We start from the raw sequence: 22,665 nt of genomic DNA on the forward strand, positions 1-22,665 counted from the left end.
GCAAAGATGGAGCCTCATTCTAAGCACTTAAACATTGGAAAGGGCTGGAATATTACATTGGAAAGGGCTGGAATATTACATTGGAAGACACAATTTTAGCTTTAGACAACCTTTCCTTGTGTTTCCCAATCCATCCTACACAGCAGCCTCATTTGCTTGTGGCTGTGTTTTTAATGTTTGTCTTTTCAATGCCATAATGTGAGAAGTTACATCAAAATCATTTAAAATTTGTGCTCCCTGCCTTGGACTCCAAAACAAAATTCATTCCCACACCCAACATGAGAACCCTGTTGGCCAAACTGTCTCCCCTCTGATCTTCCAAAAGGTGAGAAACCAATATATGCAAACAAAATTCCTGAAGTATTTTAGGGAACAGCACGAAGAGCAGCAGTTTTAATTTGAGTTATCTTTTTTATATGGCTGGAAAAGCCTCACTTTGGCTCCAGTGTAGAACCAAATGTCAGACTGTGAACAAGAAAAGGAGACGGAAAGATGAGGTACATGAGGTGACAGTATTTAACAACTCAGTCTGAGTTTTCTACCCTTGAATTGTAGCCTGACGAGACTTAATTTATTTTCTTGACCATGCAGAGTATGATAGCATGTGTTTCTAGCCAGCTGTCCAATCTGAAATGATTATTTTGCCCATAATATTTATCAGGTTAAAGAACTTCACTTCCTCTCCTTTATAATTTATGAATGAAAGCAACAGCAACAGCCATGTCCAAGGTTAATGCACAAAAAAACCATAGAGAATCAGGGATTTGATCACATTATTTCATTAAAAATGCCCTAGAGGTTATTGTAGTGCATTTTGAGGCCACTTCAGTTTGCTTCCTCTTTAGGTTCTACTTTTACTGGAGAAAAAACCAAAGCACCTCTCTGCTATTTACACATTGCTCCATCTTCAAACGTGCCAGTGAAAATGTCTTTTCAATTGGAAAAGCAGAAAAAAGTCCTATAATTTCCTATGTTCAGCTTAAATGGTGGTGAAACAGTGCATGACCAGTGAGAAGCCGACTTAAACAAACAAACAAAAAAAATCAAAATTTGTGTATTGTTGTTTCCTTTGTATTTCCTTTGTCTCCTGCCATGACTACTACAAATTCCATGGTCAGGACTGGCAGAGGTTGGAACCTCTGGTAGCTCTAACATTTACCTTTGAAATCCATAAGGAGTTATAAACTGGGATAATATCCCAAGCCTATATAGAGGCACCAGGGATCTTATGGCCTCACCTTCCTGCTGTTGAAGTTGGTAACACCTTTTGCACCTGTATCTTTTGTATCCAAATCCTTTGCATCCCTGACCCTTCTGCATCCCCAGTCTCCATGTAAATCATCCTAAATGGATTCTGATCCTATTTTCTTGTGTATGTTTCATCTATGTAGTAATAGAACGAACCTTGCCATTGAACTCTGTTACAAAGTCACACTTTCATAAATCCATATTAAAACCTGCTTTTTGCCAGTCCCTTCAAGGGAGGGGTCAGAGGATGGATCAGGCTCTGCTCGGGGGTGCCCAGCAATGGGACAAGAGGCAACGGGCAGAAACTGATGCCCAGGAAATTCCACTTGAATATATGGAAGAAATTCTTTCTTGTGCAGCGACCGAGCACTGGGATTGCCCAGAGGAGGTGTGGAGTCTCCCTCACTGGGGATATTCCAGAACTGGAGCAAGTGACACAGGAATGAGTCCAGGTGGGTTTGGAATGTCTCCAGAGAGGGAGATTCCAATGCCCTGCCTGGGCATCTGTTCCTGTGCTCTGCCACTCTCAGTGCGAAGTTGTTCTTCCTCGTCTTGAGGTGAAATTCTCTGTGTTTTCGTTTAAGGCCATTGCTCCTTGTCCTGTCACTGGGCACCACGGGAAGGAGTCACCCCCGGCCCCCTTCGGAAACACAGAACAGAGAGTATCAACCACAGCAACATCACCCATCCAACTCCGCCAGGGGAACCGCCATCGAAAGCATTTCCCGTTCTCTGTTTTCCTCTGGAAACAAATCCCGCCCTCCCCCCGGCCGCTCCTCCCCTCTCCGGGACGACCCTCGGGGCACTTTTCCCCTCAGGGAAGGGGCTCGGGAGCCGCCCCGCCGCCGTGAGGGGAGCGCAGCTCCCGCCGAGCGGCGGCTCCCGAGGGCGGGAAGCCGTGAGGGGAGGGGAGCGGAACGGAGGGAAAGGGGAGAGGGAAGAAGAGGAAGAGGAGAGGAAAGGGGAGCAGAGGGAAAAGGGAGGAAGCGGAGCGGAAAGTGGAGCAGAAAGGCTCCGCACGCCCCTCGATACCCACGACATCCCGCCGCCGCTCCCGCCGCCTCCTCGCAGCTCCCGCCGTGCTCCCGCCAAACGCCGCCGGCTGGAAACGGCGCCGAGGGCGGGCCGGGCCGGAGCAGGGCGGGGGAGCCCCTCAGGGCTGCGGGGCCCAGACCGGGGCCGGGTTGGACTCGTCGGGCCCCGCCGTGCGCGGTACGAGCCGGGCCGGGGAGCTTCGGGCGGGAGGTTCGGGGCGGCCAAACGCACCTCAGGGGTCCCCTCAGAGGCCGCTTGGGGGGCGGAAGGAGGGAGGGAGGGTTGTTGGTTCCCCTCAGATGCGCTGGGGGAAGGGGATTGTAATGTTTTCTACGGTGGGGAGTAAATTTAGCCCTTGAAAGGGGCTGCGCCCACCCGTGAGGGAGGTGACGAGATCCATGAGGTAAAAGTTTCCTCGTTTCAGGTGGGCGAGGCCGGAGCAGGGCGAAGCTTCCCTGTGCAGCTGTGCGTGCTCTATGGATGAGCCTCGGTCCTGAAGGTCAGTGTTGTCGTCAGGGGTCTGACTTTGTATATTTGGAATAATTTCTTCAGATAAAGGGTGTTCAGGCATTGGAAGGGGCTGCCCTGGGAGGTGGTGGAGTCCCCATCCCTGGAGGTGTCCAAGGAACGACTGGATGTGGCACTCAGTGCTCTGGGCTGGGTGACACGGTGGGGATCGGGCACAGGCTGGACTCGATGGGCTGGGAGAGCTTTTCCAATCTCAGTGATTCTGGGATTCAGTGACTTAATTCCTGTTTGGAAGATGTTTTTTATCTGTTAGAATCATACGACCAAAAATCAAAGGTAGTAGTTCTTGTGTCATCTTCCTGCTCTGTAGAATCACAGACTGGTTTGGGTTGGGAGGGACCTTAAAACCCATCCCATTCCACCTCCTGCCATGGGCAGGGACACCTTCTACTATCCCAGGTTGCTCCAAGCCCCATCCAACCTGGCCTTGGACACTTCCAGGGATGGGGCAGCCACAGCTTCTCTGGGCAGCCTGTGCCAGGGCCTCACCGCCCTCACAGGGAACAATTTCATCCCGATAGCCCATCTAAACCTACTCTCTCCCAGTTTAAAAGCCTGACCCAGAATGCTCCCCTCCACCTGTTTTGTCTAAAGTGTCATTTATCCAGTAAAAATGTCCCAGCCCAAGCCATGGGGCTGCTGGCAGTGCTGTCACTGAGCCATTGCTCGCTGGATTTCCCTCAATGGATTGGTAACACTTCTTGGCAGAACTGTGGCCCACACAGGAAATATCTCAGCAATGGGAAGTCCAAGGAGCACAAACGAGAGTTCACATTTTACAAACTAGTTACTGGAAAATTAACATTTATTCTTCTTTTCCTCCTTGACTTTCCCCCCCGTTCCATTTTGTGTGTGTAACACTGGTGCTTTATTATAGTGATACCCGTTTGCAGGAGCCAGACTGTGGCAGGGGGTCCCTGTGGGGTCTTTCTAGTGCCTGTGTAATATTAAAGTGTCAGGCAGGCAGGCTGGGTATTACAAATAGGGTACTTCATCCATGAGAAGAGATTATTATCTTCCTTTCCCAAGTGTAAAAGACCTGTATAACTCACCAAGGTGCAAGTGATTTAGGCCTCCCGAGTCAAAATCCAATGAGTCCTGAAGGGGACCCTCCGATGTCGTTGTCTTGTTGCTGAACTTGAGATATTCCATTTATTAAACTGGAATATATTTTCTGAAGTCAACATTGGGTAAAATAATACAAGAGGCTGTTAGAGCAACAGCACAACAGGATTTAGTGGCCCTCTGTGGTGGCCTTCTAAAAACCTTAATCACCCTTGGAAAAAGCAAAAAGCTGCTGTTACCATTTACTGGCCATTGGTGAGCAAACAGCATCAGTTACTGCTTGGAATTGTTTTAATAATTGAGGAAAAAAGTGAGTTTCATGTTTTATTCCATTCATTAACAATTATATAGTCTAAGTTGCTCAAAGTTTTATGCATATTTTTAAAGTTTTATGCGCATCTGTTTTTATTATTTATATTTAGATAACTCTTAGAAGTAGAATTGTGTGCTTGACTTGGCATATTTGAAAGACTAAGGGTGACGGTTTTGAGCAGTTTTGCTTTTATCCATATGTTTTATTGAGTTACAACTGCAAAAAGAGAAAACATGGATAGCAATGGCTTGTTTCACAGATAACGTGAAAAGATGTTTTTATGCTTTCAAAAAACATGACTATATAATATTCTTATTATATAATATATACTATATAATAATTGTAATGTCAAACATCTGAAAATAAAATAAAATACCGTAAAATTAAACTTTTTTACTGCCAATGAAGAATAAATTGTGAGTAATAAGTAGAGCTCAAGCCTTTTTTTTTTTTTTGTAGATCTCATGGTGCTACCTACAAGTGTAGACAGTTATTCCCATCCCAGATTTAGGCAATGGGAAGGATATCATCTAAATGTTAGGATAACTGGTACCAGTCTGTGTTTCACAGGGCAAACAGAGCCATTATTAAGCAGGGAAATGGTAACAAATTCTGACTGTAATTGTATCCTTCACAGGATGGCCAGCAGTCCCAGGAATAACGCTTCCCTCTCCGTTCAGAAAGGCACACACGTGGAAAATTCCCAAGGGAAGAAGTTGCAGTATACAGAAGAAGCAAACTTCTACATGAACTGCAGAGCAGCTTATCTGACTGTTCTGAAAAGCAGCTTAGAAAATATCAAATCCAGAGAACAGCTCAGCCTAGGTAATGATTTGATCCTTTTCCCTGTACCTGCTGTGTGGGATGGGGACAGTGGGTGCTGTACAAGCAGTTCAGCACTGAGAGCATCCCACTGCATAGGCTCAGTAATAGTTTTAAGGAATTCACCGTAGTTTTGGATAAGGTTCAGATTTCAATATCTTTGAAGACATTTTCCTATTATAAAATATCACACAGTGATTTTTCAAAGTTTATAGAAACTGCTGTTCCTCAAAGTTTTTCATTTTCCTCAAATCCTTAATCTTTGTTGCTGGGTGTTGGATGACTCATGGAAGTGGGAATATCAGACAGAGCTTTTTCTCTGTAAATCACCAGTGTGAGTGCTCTCAGTTCAGTTTAGGTTGGGCAATTGTCCTGGCACAGAAAATCACCATAACTGGTATTCCATAGGAATCCTTACTCTGCATTTCAACTCCTACTGAGTTAGAATGCTTCCATAGAATGAAATAAAAAGTTTTCATTTTTTAATCCACATTGTATTTGTGTCAAAGTAGTTCCTGTCAGCAGTACAACAGGAAAGAAATCTCTCTGGCTGCTTCAGCTGCACTAAATAAAGGTGTTGGTAGAATCTGACTGTACTTCTGTGTTACACTGGTTGGAGCTTCTTTCCCTTCAGCAGTACATGAAATCCTACCCATCAGCAGGCACATTCTTACAGCATGTGACTTAGTGCTCTCCAGGCTTCCTCAGCTGTAATAAAAGTGCCTTTATAACATCCTAATGATAGTTTAGGATAATCTGGATTTTAAGATAGGGGTGGTGTGAACAAGTGTCATCTCTTTAATATATGCTTTGGCTTTCATCTCTATCCACGTGCCACTTGGCTCCATAGCAGGTGTTTGGGCATTTTGGTTTCAAGGTTAACTTTGAGAGGGCAATTAATCGCTCGGGCTCCCAGTCCTTTCAGAAATATTTAAGAACTTGTGTTAGAATTTGTAAGCATTGAGAATTGTGGAATTATATTGCATCTTAATTCTGGCATTTCTCAAATGTGCTAATGTTTAGATATCTCTTGCTATGTGATATTCTAAACTGTAAAGTATTCAACTTAGAGATTGGCCCTGTGACATTTTATTGCTAGGAATTTTGCTTATTCACAAATAGTAGCTTCATTTCCCGTGTGTTGTAATAATACTGAGGTTATTTAGCTGAATCAGTCCATAAAGAAATATAAATAAAAGGTGCAGGCTAATTGAATTTTCACAAATGCAGACTTGGGAGGCAGGTAGGGTATGGCAAGTGCTGATCTCCCTGGATATATGAAAACACAGAGTTTTACACTAGAAGGATAATCTGTTAAATATAAATAAATACTGTGCTGTGCTGACATTCCAGGGAACTCTGCTATCCACAGAAACAACCACACAGAGTAACTGCCCTGCCTTGGCTGACCTTGACACTGCAATCTCCAAACAATTGCTCTGTGCCCAAGCGTGGCACAGATGAAGATATAAACTGTGCTGTGTCCTCCTGGTGCTGCCTGCAGAGGTGACAGGGCAGGAATCTTTATTTAGTCCTTGGCATTCAGCTGCAGATTAGCAACAAAGGTGTCTGGTTTTGTTTGTTTGTTTTGATGGTGACACAGTTGCTCACCGAGCATTGTAACGATGCCACCACCTCATTTCACAGATGGTCCTGGGCAGTTCTCAGCACAGGCCTGGTCAGTGCTCAGCTGGCTCGAAATCAAATGTCAGCCCAGGTGGAGATGAAGGATCTCTTGTGCTTCCCTAAAAGACTTGATTATATGGCAAGATATAGAGGCATCCCTCTGGATTCACACAGACTGTTCATTGGAGTTTAATTTCAATTTAACATCATACCTTCATCACACTGAGAACTGATGAAAGGATGTTTTCAGTGAAGACTTGGAAGAGGCAAACTAGATCCAGGAAATTTATGTTGAAGAGTGCCAGGTGTGAGACGCAAGGCACTGGTTGCATGTGTGGAATTGGCTGTTGGCTTTAATGTGTATCTGTTGGTATAATTTTTCCTTTCATGTTGTGTAATTTGAATTGATAAGTTTGAATGTGTAGATGTGACATAAAATATTGTTTAAGATAAATTCTGCACTAGATCTCAGTTTTTGGCAAACTAAGTGGAAAGACTGTTAGAGATTTTAGTAGAAACAGGATCTAATAATGTGCAGGTTTACAAATAATGTGCTATTGATATTAAGACACAGGATATAGGCTGAATTTTACACTTGTCACTTGAGAAGACTTGCCTTTGAATTTGTGGATATTTTCATTGAGACTATACCCAAGACTGTCCTTTAGACCCACTTTTCCCTTGGAGTGATTTGGCTTAAAAAAAAAGTCTGAACGTGGAAAGTGTCTCAAGAATGTTTTGAGAAAACTCCTTTACTGACAGCTGGAATATATAGTTAATATTGTGTTATATTGTTCAGTACTTCAACAGGCTGGAAGAAATCCATCTCAGAAGACCATTAATAAATACTGGACTTCACAAACAACTGCACTGAATTTTGATGATTTTTGTGCTATTTTAAAACAAGAAAAGCCAGTTACAAAAACTGAGCTGCTCGAAGCATTTGGAAAAATAGACACAGATAAAACTGGATATATTTTACATGATGAACTCTATAAAATCCTTACAACAGTAAGTAGCAGTGGAAACTCAATTATCCATCTTTAACCATAAGTAGAGATTTTGGAAATTAGATGGTAAAACTATGCTACAGTATAAGAACGATTGGTTTGGTTTTTTTATTGCAGAGAGGTGATAAAATGACTTGGGATGAAGTGAACGCAATTACTAAACAGGCTGATTTTAACTGCAGTGGCAAACTTGATTACAGCAAGGTATGGCAAACAGAGATACTTGTTTTTGTGTTACTGACTTGATGTTATTGACTCTGTCAAACGCAATATTACCACCTCCATGTGTCTAGTGATGATCTTACCCAGGATCCCAAATTGCCTATGACTAAATTGTGAACTGGATAAACAGCTCACAAAGATTTGTACATAAGTATAGTTTCATAGGAGGAAAACTAATATGATTTTTAACAAAGGATTCTGTCTTCAAATTTCTAGAAAGAAATATAAATCATCTATTGAGTTGAAAGTCACACTTAATTTTTATTCAATATTTGGACCTCCTTGTTGAATGGCTCCACTTTACTGTGTTACTTGAGTGGTTCTTCTGATTCAGAAAAATTCAAATTGTGCTTGAATAGAAAATGCATCACATCTACTGACCTGTCCTTTCCTTATTAATGTTAATTTTACTCCTTAAAACCATGAGAAAGAATGTTTCACTTACCAGATTCCCCTTCTTTCCTTGCAGTTTTGTGAGTTGTACCTGACCACCAGGGAGCAGAGCTGCAGGACTGCCCGGGAGAGGCTGGAAGTTGACAGTAGGTTGAGGCAGCAGCAGTTTGGGAATCAAGCTGAAACTTCCTCTGAAGGGATCCCGCTGCCAGTGCCAAAACCATCGCCCAGAATCTCCAAGAAAACCGATCACAAACTACCAAAAGGTGTTTGTATTTCACATTGGGAGTTTTCTTCTGTTGGAGGTGAAGCTCTGGGTCAATGAGCAGTGGAGTTTTTGTTGCATTTTTCTCAGATTAGTGAGGATGTTATTGATTAATGTAATTTCTACAGTGACAATCACATAAATATCTCAGCAGAATATGTTCTCAAATTGCTAAGAATAAGCTCTCAGATTCCTAAGGGTGAATTCTGTTGGCTGTCATGTGACACAGCCCAGAGGGAAGAGAGAAAATGAATGCTCAGATGTTGCAACATAGACAAGTTATTTATTTCCTTCCCAGATCAGAGATGAAACCTTAAACATTTATCAATAAAATGTGTGTTTGTTTCAATTATCGAGGCCGCTCTTCCAGCACAATCAATAGGGGAGTTTAATGTTCTTCCTGGAGTTACAAAGATACTTTAAAACCTTCCCAAACTGGAAGAAGACCACAGGTAACAGACTGCAGAGGTGCAATGTATGGAATATTTGCGTGGAATTTGTGCTGGTTGCAGTTGCTTCAATTCTGGGCAAAAAACCATTCTGACAAAGCAGTGATGAAGGGACCCGGTTTGTCTGTGTGCTTACAAACACAAGGTTTATGATAAGTACCACTAGGAGGGGTTGAAATAATGTAATTGTGACTAAATATCTGTGTTTGTAGGTGACAGCAGAGCTCCTTCAAGACCCTCATCAGCCCAAAGTGGCAAAGCTTCCACTGTCAGTGTGGGTTCCAGCAGCAACAGGAGCACAAAGCTAATTGAGCCCGACACAATGAAGGTATCACACTGAAATTATGCTGTTTTCCTCTAGGCACATGTTATTGCATTTTAAATAAGCTGAAAATCAGAGAAAAATGGCTTCTTATGTTTTATTAATAGTTTGTCAAGAGCAGCTATAAACTACTGAGAGTTTGATATGTGTTATTATTAACATTTTTATATACTGTTGGTTTTGCTGACATCTAGTTATTGAAAATAATTTTTCAGGTGTGAAGGTTTAATAGAACCAAGTGTGTTTTTTTATAAATGAAACCACTGTTGGAGAAAATGTTTTAATGACTTCTTGAGAAATTTAAAGTTTAATAATTTATTAGGTTGGTGAGAACTTTAAATGCTTAAGTAGTCTGAAAGATTGTGTATCATAAACCTTTACATGAAAGGTAATTGGAAATAAATAACAGATCTGGGAGCATATTCAGTTTGTTGGGCATTACTTTCTAAATATGTGCTATAGCCTGAAAATATTGATTTTTAGTTAAACTAATATGTTCTATCAGTATTTTCTTGTGAATAAATCACTCATTCAATATAAATTCCTGTGGGAGAGAGACAACAAAGTCACTTTGCTAAGTCAATATTTGTAGAGTGTTAATATTGATCTTTTTCCTTTGTTTTCCCTTTCCTGACTGAACCTTTACTAGTTTTCTTTCACCAGAAAATAATAGCTGTAGAAATATAAAGCATTAACTGGAAACTGCTCAGATACATTAAAAATGTGCACCTTGAGACTCCTGTATAAAAGGGAAAAAATGGTTATGACCACATAGTGTAACTGCTGCTGGAAAACTGAACTGATTGTTCTCAGGAGCTACATTTTTGTTTCAAATAACAACTCTGGATTTGTTATTGAACTCTGAAGTCCTTTATATCTTCCACATTGCTATACAGTGACATTTGTTCTATATGAAAATTTAAAAACATCATCTCAGAGGAATTTTTTGCAGTCTGTTTTGGTATCTGGACCTCCATGCAATTTAACCTGCAATTTCACCTTGTTCAAACCTGATGTGTGGTGTACAAAAGCAGCACACACTTAGCCGAGATTGGATTCTTCTTTCTTTGCACAAGCCAGTAAGAACTGACTGAAAAAACCAAAGCAGCTGCAGATATCAGTTAGTGTTGATTAGCATCATACAAACCCTGAAATCAATCAATAAACATGAAAAGGTAGAAGTAGAACTGTTAATTTTTCTAAACTCTATTTTGCACAATGCAAACTCTGTCAGAATCAGTGAATAAATACCCAGGGATTCATTTGTGGTGTGGATCAGGATGTAGCACCCAAAAATTCTTCTTAGTCATCTTCTATTCAGAAATATATATTTATTTTTCTCTGCTGTTCACCTGTGGTTTTGGGGCAGTAAGAAAATATTGCCATGAGGAAGTTGGACCAAAGCCAGTGTAACATTTCTGATAGAGGAGAACATTGGAAATCAAAATATGGTAAATATCTGAATTAAAAACCATGGAATGTGTTCCTAGTGCATTCTTCCATGTGTTTTCTTTTTGTCAGTGGAGCTTTGGGATGTGTTCAAAGCCATATCAATAAATTTTGGGAGAAAAAAACCAGCCAGTTATAGATGTGCATAAACATCATGTTGACCTGTTGGGCTTCAACTGCAGCTGAATCCCAATTCATGAAAAGACTGATGGAGATGTTAAATTTATGCAGAGTGTTCTTCGCGTTGGTTTTAGTCAAGATTGAAAGACATCAGCAAAAAAAGAAAGTGGATCATGTCCTAAAAATGGAGCTCTTTGCTTTAATCACAGGAACAATTCCTGTCATAAACATTGTTTTTTATTTGGAATTCTGCACTGGTGTGTGGACAATTTCAGTAGTAACTTAAATTGCAGTAGCAGTGACCAGCAGCAGGTAGTGCCTAAGTTTCTGTACAGTCAACATTTCTAACACAAACATTTCCCACTTTGGCTGTTATTTGACAACTTCTGTTGTGCTTTGAATTGACATAGTACAATCAAACCAGAAAATCATCATTTATCTTCCCAAATTTGCCTATTTGTAATTTGACATGGATAATTTAGGGCACTTAGCACCACCTTATGCTCTTTGCAAGAATAACAGTTCAGGATTTGATTTCCTAAAGCTTTGATCAACTTTTTGTCCAGCAGTTCTGTCAGGTATTAAACTGGGAGACTAAATGAGCAAACACCCACTTCTCTCAGCTGTGTCATGTTTTAAGGATGAAATAATTGTTACCTTTACATGAACATCTTAAGGAACATAACAATAAATAATTTGAGATTAAGATAGTTTCCAGCTATGTAAAATGAATGTTTGAATGGCAAGTGTTTAGAATAGAGGAGCTGATCCTGTTCCCACAATAATCGGTGGCAAAACTTAAGGCTCTTAGATCCATGAGTCCCTGAGTACCCATTAATCCAAACCAGGGAAGGCAAATCAAGGATGTCTCACATTCCTCGAGGCATACAGTGTGTCTGTATTTATTTTATCTCTTTTTTTTTTTTGCCAAAGAAGTATCATTCTAATGATATTTGAAATTGAAAATTGGGAGCTGCTGTTCAGAAAAAATAAATAATTGAAGCACAGGGCTGTTTCAGCAAAATCATGATGTCTCTAGAAACATTATTATTATTCACAAACACAGCACTTTTCAGTTTGCCTTTCCAACAGCTTTAACAGAAGTCAAGAAAATTCACGTTATTTGTGTTTGTGATTTGTCTGAGCAAATAATCCCTCATTGCTCAGCTAATCAGTTGTGTTCCTTGGTTGGTTGGCCTGAGGGATGTAGTAAAATTCCAGCCTTTTGATGGTAAATCACACAGTTCAGAGAATTTCATGAATCCAGTGGCAATTCAAATTTGATTTCGTCTGTTTGAGCATTGGGGGAATCTGTTTTTGAGGCATTTTCACAAGTGAAGCAATAAAAAGTCCTTTTGACTACAAAAAGGACTATTTGAGATAATTCTTGTTTTTAAAATAGGGTATCAGTGCTGTATCTTGTGTATTTTATGCAGAATTTATTAAATAATAAAATCAATATTTCAGAGAAGGTGCTTTTATCTTGATCAGAGATAAAATCTAATCCTCGCTCGGTTCCCAGGAATGGCAATGGGCACAATCCAAAGGCTGCTTCTACTTGGAAGAAGATAGTGAAATCATCAGTCACAAGTACAGGGTGCACTTCCCTCAGAGGTCCTCAGTTTGTGTCACCATCAAGCCTTTAAATGTTCCCCAGGTAGAAGGTGAGTGTATTTTTTTATTTCATTTTCCTCTTCAAAAGGTGAAACCCACCATTAGACCCACCTGGGATCAGTCAGTGCTTTCCAAACACTTTGTGGTTTACTAAGGGGCTTTGTCTTGTTGCTGCATTGGAATTATTGTCTCTCCAAGTAGATTATTTCTTTTCTAATCCTGTAAAACAGGAGCCATGAGATTCCAAAGTTGGTTTAGACTCATCTGTTGTGCTACAGGTTGGTGATTGATTCTGACTGAAGTTGGTAATAAAAACTTCACTGCAAATAATTGATGGAAAATAGTCGTTTTCCAATTACTGCCTGGCTGAAATGGGAAGCTGATCAACAGACTTCAGTGAGAAAAAGGGATCTGAATCTGACAGATTGGAGTAATTTAACAGATTTGAGGATGTCTCAGTGCTCTGTTCAGAACTTTGGGGGTTTTTATGGCACCCTTTGTACCTGTACCTTAGACAGTTCTGCTGCAGGATTGTCCAGACATTGTCTGTAACCAAAAATACCTCATCTTTTGTATAAAAACATTCTACTTTTGCACAATGTTATTGTCCCGTGTATAGAAATATCTCCGTGTTTTCTTGTGGAGAGGAAGGCACAATGCTGGTGTGTCAGGAAAGGATCCATGTTAGCAGGGCAATGACCTTTTTAGGAGAAAAAAGTCTTCACATTTTGAACAAATTTGTGTGGTGTGTAACCACTCTTTGCTATTCTTGACTCTTAATGATAGAGCTATTCTATCAATACTTCCTAATGACAGAACTATTAATAGGAATAATTATCTGTAAGACGATCATAAGGCTTGGAACAGTTTCTCTGATTGGCCTAAATAGGAAGGAAATCCCAATATCATATAATGGATTCTTAATTTCCATTTTACACTAACAGGAATCAATATTCTAAATACCATGAATATATCTATTTTGAGGTCCAAGGGGAACCACTTTTGTGCCATCGTTAAGCATTTATGTGTGGGATATTTTTCTTTTTAGGAAGATCTTGTCACTGGTTGTCAGTGGATACAGCTTTGTTTATTCTGAAGGAGAACGAAACCCAAGAGAATCTACAGCTTGTGAGCTTTACTGAAGTACAGAACAAAGAGGTCAGATGTTGTTGTGTTCCTGTTTTAATTGTTATTTATTTAGTGTGTATGTTAATATTATATGGGTGAGTCCCATGTGATTGGAAGGAACTCAAGCTGTGCTAGTCAGATTAGAGAGAAGCAGCACATTTTCCATGTTCCCTTTCAACACTGACAGCACTTGTGCAAGGTAAGATGTAACAGAATGGCAATTCCACATGTATGGAAGTTTAATGGAATTCTCGTGAGAACCACGTTATTGTGTGATATGTTGGCAAATATCGCTGAGTTGCTGGTTACATTTACAGATACTCTCAGAAACTCATTTTATTCCTGCGCCTTCAAACCCAAAATTTCAGAGGCAAAATGTGTTAAAATTTCCTCTAATTTTCTTTCTCCTTCCACATATAATTTTGAACATCACAGAGCACAGGTTATTCTTATCCTCTGGCAGAAATAAGGGAGGAGAAATGGCAGCATTAACTTAGTTCTCCCTTCTCCCCTCATCTCTGGTCCTGTATGTTTTCTTTAAATTTTATTGTAAGAGATTCACTAGGTGTTTTTGTCTTTAGAGTGGCATCTTTAAGGAAAGCACCCAGCATTACCAGTGTTTTCAAGTGATTAATCACTTTTGTATGGATATTACTGGTAATAAAGAAAGGCATCATTTGAGAAGTGAGTGACAAACTTGCCTGTGTTCCTCCAAGAGCAGATGTTTGGCTGGAAAGGGGAGCTTGGATCTGGGAATTACTGGCTGCTCCCGTTCACAACAGGCTGCAGGCTGAGGAAGGGGAAAACACAAGTGACTGGAGAAGCAAAATTGGTGTATAGGGATGAAGATGGAGAACTGGCCCTCACCAAAGGCTTCAGGTGAGTCATATTCCCAAACAGGAATTCCCAAACTTTGTAAAAGGGTGTGCTCCAGCTAAAATGCAGCTTTTTGAAAGCTGTATCTTCCTAAAGTACTCTTTATACAGGATATTCTCAAATGGACTGAACAGTTCCTGACAATATTATGAGCCAGTAAAGCAAACAGAAGCCTTTGGAAATAGTTTTGCCTTTTTTAATCTTTCAGAGCTGCTTTATTGGATATATTTGAAACAATAGATTTGGATGGGAATGGCCTCCTGAGTCTGGAGGAATACAACTTCTTTGAACTGAGAACTAGTGGAGAGAAGTGTGATGAGGAAGCATGGGCTGTGTGTAAAGGTAAGTTCATTGCTGTACTTAATTAAACTAATTAGGGCCATCAATCTACTTCCAAGTTGTACGTGTATAATATAGAAGAACTGAGTATTTTGTAGCCTATTCCAAGAACACACGTGGATGTTGTTCTCTTCTCCTTTTGTTTTCTTTTTTTTCCTTTTCCAGTCTCCTGTCCTTTGTTTTGCTTCATTCTGGTGTGTGTGCCACTGACCTTCTGCTGAGAAAGTTCTTCCCATTCCCATTGTTTTGTAGCTGCCAAAACCCACAGGTTTTCTAATCCTGGATCCCGCGGTGAATGAAACTGTAACAGGTATTTGTTTAATCCCTGTCCTTTGTGCAGATTAGGCTGGGGCTGCTTTCCTATCTCACAAAGGGTTGAGAGGTTCATTTAAGTCGTGTCTGTGGTGCTATAAAATGGCATCTAGAGTTGCTGTGGATTGCCAGTGTCTCACTGTGTATCAGCCCACGTCATGTTTGACAGAATTCCTTTGCAGGCTGTGACACGCTGGCTGAGATACTTTAGATCTGGCAAATCCTTCTAATCATTTCTCCCAAAAACACTCCAAGGTGTTGGATTTTTTCCTAACTGATGGAAAACTCATATAAAATCCTTTTCTCTAACTTTCTCCTCTGTTTCATCCCTGTACTTTTCCACACTTGGACTCTGTCAGGTGATACCTCTGCACTTATCTCCACACAAGTAGGAGGGGTAAAGATCTGTCAATAAATAAGGGAGGGAAGAGGAGAATCTGGTGAATGTTTTACCAAGTCATTAATCAGTTGAAAGGGTTCAGACAAATATCATAAATCTTGATACCAAAGTTCAAGCCATTTATTACAGCAGCTGTACCCTTGGATAGATTTATTAAATTGGTAATCCCTTTTTAATAATATATAGTAAAGATTTAGCATTGTTATGAAGATGAGAAAACCATTTTTAAAACTCTCTGACACAAGGACATTTCCATTATGTGTTTGCTGACATTAGAGTGATATCTATGATATTCTCTCTAGAGAGGGGTGTTAGGATTACTGGAATTTTATTGCTTTTTAGGAACTAAGTAAATCATTTCTATATCAAGGACCTCAAGCACTAAGGGTGCTGGTTCCAGCTGACTTTCATTTCCCGTTCCTAAAATAGCCCTTTCTGCAAAACTCAACCACAAAGTTTTAGCATAAAGAAAAAAAATCAATATGAACTGTTTGTGTTTTGAAATCTCACCCTCTTTCAGGTTATCCAAGGGACCAGCTGTTTCTAGGCATTATCCAAAATCCACAGGGAAGCTCTGCAAAGAGCACATGCCTGGTCAAGGACAGTCCTTCCCAAATAATACTGGAGAGCCCAAGGTTGCAAAATGGCTCCATCTTTTAAACTTCGGCTTTGGAAGGATAAAAGGTGTTTGCAGAGAGAACAGACTTTTGAGTGCTACTTTCTATTTCCTTTAAACAGAGAATTTTGAGATGAAGAAGAATGAACTCACGAGACAAGGATTCCTGGATTTGAATCTCATGGAAGCCACGGACCGGGAAGGGGATCCCAGTGACCTCTGGGTCACTCTGTTGTCCCTGGGCTACAACAAGGCCTTAGAAATGACAGAGGTATGAGAGACACAAAACAAAACCAACTGCTCATGTTTAACTGCAGCACTGTTTGTGTCTGCCATGAACTGATTCCAGCAGCTCAGGGATCCATTCCAAACACGGTGAATTCAGGATTTACACTGTCACACCCATTACCCTGTTTCCTAGGATAGCACCTGGATTGCTGAAAGAGGAAGTTTTCTTTTTGCTTTAGAGGAAGACAGGATTTTGTAGGTTATAGAGGAAGAAATTTTGGATTATACCCATTGAAAGAGTTCATTGCCCTTGCTGGTGAGATGTGATAAGACAGTAATGGTAAACTGTGACCTCTCAGCAAACTTAGAAAATGCAGCACTTGCTCTCCTTAAAAAAGCCACTTTCCTGGCCCAAACCACAACAAAAATGGATAATTTTTTTCCACATGATTCAGAATTCCTAATTTTCAGACATGACTATTTCTGTTATTGTTGCCTTTCACAACAGTGTCTGAATGTGTTCAACATAAAATTTTAATGAAGAGGCTTTGGGTGACACACTGTTTACTTACAGGCCCAGGGATTTTTTCCTAATGTGTATATACACTTAGATATTTTATTTTATTATTTTATTTAGTTTTTTAAATTTATTTTTACAGAAATAATTTTGCTGTTAATAGTTCTCAAGAAAGAGGATCTTTTTAATGAAAAGGAAAAAATTTATGAAAACTTAAAGGAAACATTAAATATACAGATAATTAAATATTTAAGTTTCATTCTCAAGAAGACTTTTAGGATCATAGCCTCATAATGTCCTTTAACTTTATTAAAGTAAAACAGGTTAGTGTAGTCACTGTATAAAATATCTGTGTGAAACAAATATATGCAGACCCCAAAATAGTCAGTATGAGAGATACCAGCTCTCAGTGAAAATCTTGGCATCTTGGTGAGTGATTTCACAATAAGCAGTTTCTCCTTTTCCTCCAAGTTGTGGTTGGCAGAGCCCCTGCAAAGCTGTTTCTCTGCATTTCAGCCGCGAGAGGGAGCAATCCTCCAAGAAAGAGGATTTTGGGGAGGTTTTTATCCAGTTGGGAATTTCAGGCAGGTGTTTTGTGCCTTAACACCAGCTGTGGTTTATGGCTCCAGCCTTTGCTTCCAAAGGACAACATTAATCTAAATATCTCCATCTGTTAACTTGTGTCTATCACTTAACATTTTAATTCCTTGATTTCAAACAATTCAAGAGTGGTGTTTTGGGAGCATTGAGCCTCTAACAAATTAAAGGCAGAACTTGAGAAATCCTGGTGGATTCCAGCAGGCATTTGAAAGGAACCGAGGTGCTGTTACTGTATCTGAAAAAATGCAAACTCCTGGTTGTTACACCAGGAGTAACATTGCTTGATGCAACAGGGCGGGTGTATTAAATCTGTGGGAAGTGGCACAAGTAGCAACAGTGTGGCAGGGAAAGGAGTCAGGTTTGTTTCAGGCACTGGAATACATTTGTACTTCATCCTAATCCTGAACGCACCAAACTAGATATTGAGTGTACTGTGGCTGGCATGAAAAATGTCATTTGTCCTGTAAAATATTGTCATGGCTCTCAGGTTTGGCATATTTGCTATTCAGAGACATACGTGTATTTGGGTAATTCTACTTCAGAGCAGATATGAAAATACTGAGGAGCTGTGGATGAAAATCTGAGGGGAAAAACTACAGCTGAGGTGATAATAAAACCCATATTTTCCATTGCAGGCCTGTCCCTTTGTCATTGACATCTATGCAGAGAGATGCAAACCCAGAATTAAAGCCATGTATCTGGAGGCAGGGGGCTCCCAGCTCAGCAGGGCTGTTTGCAGGGCTGTGGTGAATAAAGGAGAGCCCAAAGTACTGGATGGCTCTGAGAACATCGTGGTCCACACCTACAAATCAGGCAGGAGAATCACTTCTGTTATTGAAAATAAGGTATGGCATGAGACCTCTGTAGGGTACTTTGTGGGAATGTCTATTATTACAGTTCTTCCTCCCTCCTGTTGTCATATTTGAGAATTACATTTTCTGATATGACGTTTTTCTATCTATTTCATAGAAAAAACCCCCAGTGCCTGATGTGCTCCTTTTAACATATGACTCGGACTTCTAAACATCAGTGTCAGAAGGGACAGTTTATTATAATGAGGCAACCAATTCTAAATATCATATAGAATCTGAATATTTTTGTGTTCACATTCCAATTTTTCAGTATTTTGATAATAATTGGAGACACAATATCATCATAATATGAGAAAACAAACACTAAGAACAGGAAATAAAATTACAGAAAGTTCAAAGAATACAGCATTTACACTATTTAGCATTTTCAGTGTCCACAAGAAAGTCAAAGAGCAGTGATTTGCATTGATTGTGTTATGGATGAGTTATTCACTGGTTAGTCTGACAGGATTATTCTTAATCCAAGCTAAGAATTGTAAATGCAAGCAGAAGTGGTTGGTGAGAAACAGAGATTTTAAACCTTTCTGCATAGAACATAATGAACCTGCTGTTCCTTCTCAGTCTCATTTGTATCAGGAACTGTGAGTATATAAACACAGCTCAGTAAGATGCTGAACTTAAGATGCTTTAAATCTGAAAAGATCACAGCAAGAAGTATATTTTTAAAAGGAGAGACATGCAAAAGGGGATGAGTTAGAGGACTAATATTAGGTCCCCTGAACTCTAGGTTTAGATGTGCACTTTTGCCCTTTCGGGTGGATGTTCCAGAGTTATTTATATGTTTGGGAATATGTCAGAGAAGGAGGTGAGGTCTGCACTCAGACAGCTGGATGCTCTCTGGTATCTCAGTGAGTCTTCAATGACTTCTGACAGTAGATCTGGGCTCTGTTGGTGCAAAGGTACATTTGAAACTGTTACTCTTCAAAGAGTATCCTGTCCTGTAAAATGGGGAAGTCAGAGGAAGCCAGAGGGATGTGTAGTCCTTACAGGAAGAATAGACAGTTAACCAGAAGATTAATGGGTTCCCTCACGTTTTTTCATTTGCAGTCTGAAAGCAAAGTGATTATTCATGTCAACAATGAGCAGAGTAAGAACTGCCTAAATAACAGGGGACTGACAGTTTTTGCTGTAGAAGTGGCACCAAAATCCATGATGGTAAGGGTTTTTTTTAATTTTTATTGCTCAGCCAACTTAAAATCTAAGCAATAAGAAAATCATACGACATCTTTATAGTTTCCTTTTGTAGTGAAAATTCTAAATGAGAGTTCTAAGGGATAGAATGTGAAAATGCATTACAAATGCAGATGATGTTTTTCTTTATTTATTTATGAATAAAATCCTGGGTTTATTATTCTAAAAGTACAGTCCCTTTGTTTAAAAGAAGAGGCTTCCAAGCTATTTTATATTTCCCAGCTTTCCCGTGTGGATTCAAACCCATTGTAAACAGAACAGTCTCGTGACACAGGCAGGGCTGGGGCCTATTCTAATACTGCTGCTGACACTTTAGATATCCATAGGCTGGTCCTGTAAGATGTTTGTTAATTGTAATTTAGGCTTCATTCAGTACTGGGTTCAGTGCCCCTGTGAATGTTTTGCTGTCATGTAATTAAATTCCGTGGTAATTTTTGCCTATCAGCTGTCAATATGGATGAGGAATGTTCATCATTTAGTGGTGCAGGTACTGAAACAGTTCATTTTGCTTACACAGCACGAGGTGACAGTTCTCCAAACCCAGCTGTTTCACCTCTGTTTTCTCTCTCCTGTCCAGGTCTGTCAGCACGTGGTGCCCCTGAACGAGCAGGAGGAGTGGATTTATAACTGTGTGCACTCCCTTGTACATTAAACCTTCTGGTTACGGAGTTGGGAACATTCACACCAAACCAGGAGTGTTTTTTGGCAGCTTCCAGGCAATTTATAGTCTTGTCCTTCTCAAAAAGCTGCCATACATTTGTGCTTTGCAGAGTTTGATTTGTTAAAGGCAATGAATCACATATTTCTGATATCACTTATTTCTGCTAAAGGCTGTGAAGAAACATATACAGTGATAGATTAGGATGGAATAAGTGTAAGTATGTAAAATCCTTTGACAGAATAAATTATTGGCATGAAAACACTGAGGCAAATTAAAAATTAGTGCTGTTCAGTATTAATACAACTGACAGCTGTAATATAATAGTGTTTTATAAAGGCTAAATATGCTAAATATTATAAAGGCCTAAATATGCTCTGATTTTCTATGACATGTACTGTAGTTCCATCACAGGCTGGAACTGCTTCACTGAGGAAAAACTTGCTTTGGTGGATGAGTCTGGTGGGTTCCTAATGAAACACTGATGTGGTTTTGGTGTGAGAAGGATAAAGGGATGAGGCTCAAGATTTTATTTTGCCTCTTTCCCTTTTTTTCCCCTTATTGATAATACTCATCTTGCACTTTTTCTGTAATGACTGCCTAATTTTGTACTCTTTTATGTAAAATAAAGTCTGCCTTTTTGTATGTAGTGAAGAAATATTATCATTTGAGGAAAATGAAGGTTTGTCTTGGGCCCTTGACTGTTAACAACAATTAATTATTTCCAGGGTAGCTGAAATAAGGAGGCTGAAGTGCACCAAGTTTAGGCTGCAACAGCAAAGAAAACCAGCTTAAGGTACTAAAATATTCATCTTATTTTTCTGGTTCCTCTAAATGTCTGTTAATGTGGAAAAAAAAAGGATGACCCTGCCCACTGGATGCTTAGAAAGTGTCTGAGTTTAAAATAGCCATTAAATGTACGTGACCTCATGTGTAAGGGCAGTGAGGAGTGTTGCAAAGCTATTTTTATCTGCACTCTGCTGTTCCTCTGCTGTAATCTTACACTGGGCAAGTAAATGTCAGTGCCAAAAGGAGAGCTGGGCTCTGATTTACACACTTGGTGCTAGGGCAGGTTTCCTGGTAATCCTTTAGTTTTCCATTTTTTCCCCATAGCGAGTACAGCAGATGTGGTTTTCATTTTCAGAACTGTCTAAAAGAAGTTGAAGTTGAGGCCACACAAATATTTGGTGATTTCTAGCTCTGCCTGAGCTCTGGAAATGCTGCCTCAGGCAAGGTGTGGGTAAATCAGAAGTTCCCAGTGTCTAAGGAGGAGTTAGGAAATAATGAGACATTCTCTGTAGAACAGACACTAGAAAGTGAGCAGCCCATTATTTGCATTTCTCTTGTTTGTCAAATCAGTCTTTTTAAATGTGGCAGGAATTCATATGCAACTCTCTCTGCATTTTAGGAAGGGAATGGTTAAGGCTGAAGGAAGAGCTTAGTGGAGAAATCACTGCACAGGAAAGACTTGGTTTTGCTGCAGGTAAAAAACATGGCACAGCAACAGGGGAACCTCATTTATGTTCTGATCCTCTTGCTGCTAGGAAGGGTTTAATTACCCAGATTTTAAAGTGGGAACATGGGCAAGCTCTCCATGGCAGGCTCTGCCTTTCCTGCCCTGGAGGAGGTGAGAATAGAGATCTCAGAATCTGCAGATTCTTTTCCAGTTTGCTTCAAGTCCAGGTGCCACCAAGACAGAAAAACATTTCAGCTTCTCTTTTCAAGGCTGAACATAGGTACCAGCTTATTTTCTTCAAGGGGAGACATTTGAGAGAAAAAGTGTCTGTAACACCTGTAATTTTAATTTCTGGAATTACCTTACTTTTGAGAACTGGTGGTATAATAACAAAGTTCAGCTGCTTCGTGGGTTTGCCAGCACTGACCTTCCCTGACCAACCTTCTGGGGGTATTTGGGGAGGTCCTGGTTGTGTGGGGTGGTCAGTTGAGTCCAGGGCCTGCTTGTAGGGCCTGTGGTGACATCCTGCTGGTAGCTGTAGGGACATGGAGAGTCTGGAGCCCCAGGAGCAGCTGAGGGAGCTGGGTGGGGCTCAGCCTGGAGAAAAGGAGGCTCAAGGGGGACCTTCTCACTCTCTGCAACCTGACAGGAGGGGGGAGCCAGGTGAGAGTTGGGCTCTGCTCCAAGGGAACAAGGGACGGGACAAGAGGAAATGATCTCAGGTTGTGTTGGGGGGGTTTAGGTAGGACATCAGGAATTTCTTCACGGAAAGGGTGGTCAGGCTTTGGAAGGGGCTGCCCAGGGCAGTGGTGGAGTGCCCATCCCTGGAGGGATTTAAAAGCCTTGGGGATGTGGCACGTGGGGACATGGGTTAGTGGTGGCCTTGGCAGTGCTGGGGGAGCAGTTGAACTCCATCACCTTAGAGATCTTTTCCAACCTAAAGGATTAGACGATTCATGACACCTGGCCCAAGCAGAGCACCCGCCACGGA

General features: G+C 40.5%; 2 protein-coding genes across 8 annotated transcripts in view; one reads left to right on the plus strand and one right to left on the minus strand.

The window, feature by feature from the left end:
- Positions 1 to 2,394, minus strand: part of ITGB3BP (integrin subunit beta 3 binding protein) — a 22,180-nt gene extending 19,786 nt beyond the window's left edge. Inside the window, exons 1-2 of one of the 5 annotated variants that reach the window (XM_027694240.1) lie at positions 2,285 to 2,340; positions 1,239 to 1,383 (exon numbers count right to left, since the gene is read on the minus strand). In XM_027694240.1, coding sequence (XP_027550041.1) covers positions 1,239 to 1,342 — 104 coding nt within the window. In that variant the 5' untranslated portion in view covers positions 1,343 to 1,383; positions 2,285 to 2,340. Of the gene's footprint in view, positions 1 to 1,238; positions 1,384 to 2,054; positions 2,107 to 2,284 lie in introns of those variants that run through there. The other 4 variants (XM_027694242.1, XM_027694239.1, XM_027694241.1 and 1 more) reach the window with 4 other exon arrangements.
- EFCAB7 (EF-hand calcium binding domain 7) lies at positions 2,370 to 22,322 on the plus strand. Of its 3 annotated transcripts, XR_003536009.1 has the most exons (17): positions 2,375 to 2,460; positions 2,708 to 2,782; positions 4,827 to 5,014; positions 7,437 to 7,648; positions 7,765 to 7,851; positions 8,339 to 8,528; positions 9,189 to 9,304; positions 12,390 to 12,531; positions 13,530 to 13,639; positions 14,331 to 14,488; positions 14,694 to 14,827; positions 16,275 to 16,423; positions 18,133 to 18,342; positions 19,417 to 19,524; positions 20,138 to 20,203; positions 20,947 to 21,007; positions 21,619 to 22,322. XR_003536009.1 is itself a non-coding variant. In XM_027694229.1 (16 exons), the coding sequence occupies exons 3-16, from the start codon at positions 4,828 to 4,830 to the stop codon at positions 20,953 to 20,955; spliced, it is 1,878 nt and encodes a 625-aa protein (XP_027550030.1). In that variant the 5' UTR covers positions 2,375 to 2,460; positions 2,708 to 2,782; position 4,827; the 3' UTR covers positions 20,956 to 21,009. The 3 variants fall into 3 exon arrangements, 2 of the variants coding, with proteins under 2 accessions (XP_027550029.1, XP_027550030.1); XM_027694229.1 differs by lacking the exon at positions 21,619 to 22,322 and having other exon boundaries at positions 20,947 to 21,009; XM_027694228.1 differs by lacking the exons at positions 20,947 to 21,007; positions 21,619 to 22,322 and having other exon boundaries at positions 2,370 to 2,460; positions 20,138 to 20,890.
- The last annotated feature ends 343 nt before the right edge of the window (positions 22,323 to 22,665 follow it).

Source organism: Neopelma chrysocephalum, unplaced genomic scaffold, assembly GCF_003984885.1.
Source record: "Neopelma chrysocephalum unplaced genomic scaffold, ASM398488v2 Primary Assembly neopelma1_97, whole genome shotgun sequence".
Classification (NCBI taxonomy): Eukaryota; Metazoa; Chordata; class Aves; order Passeriformes; family Pipridae; genus Neopelma; species Neopelma chrysocephalum.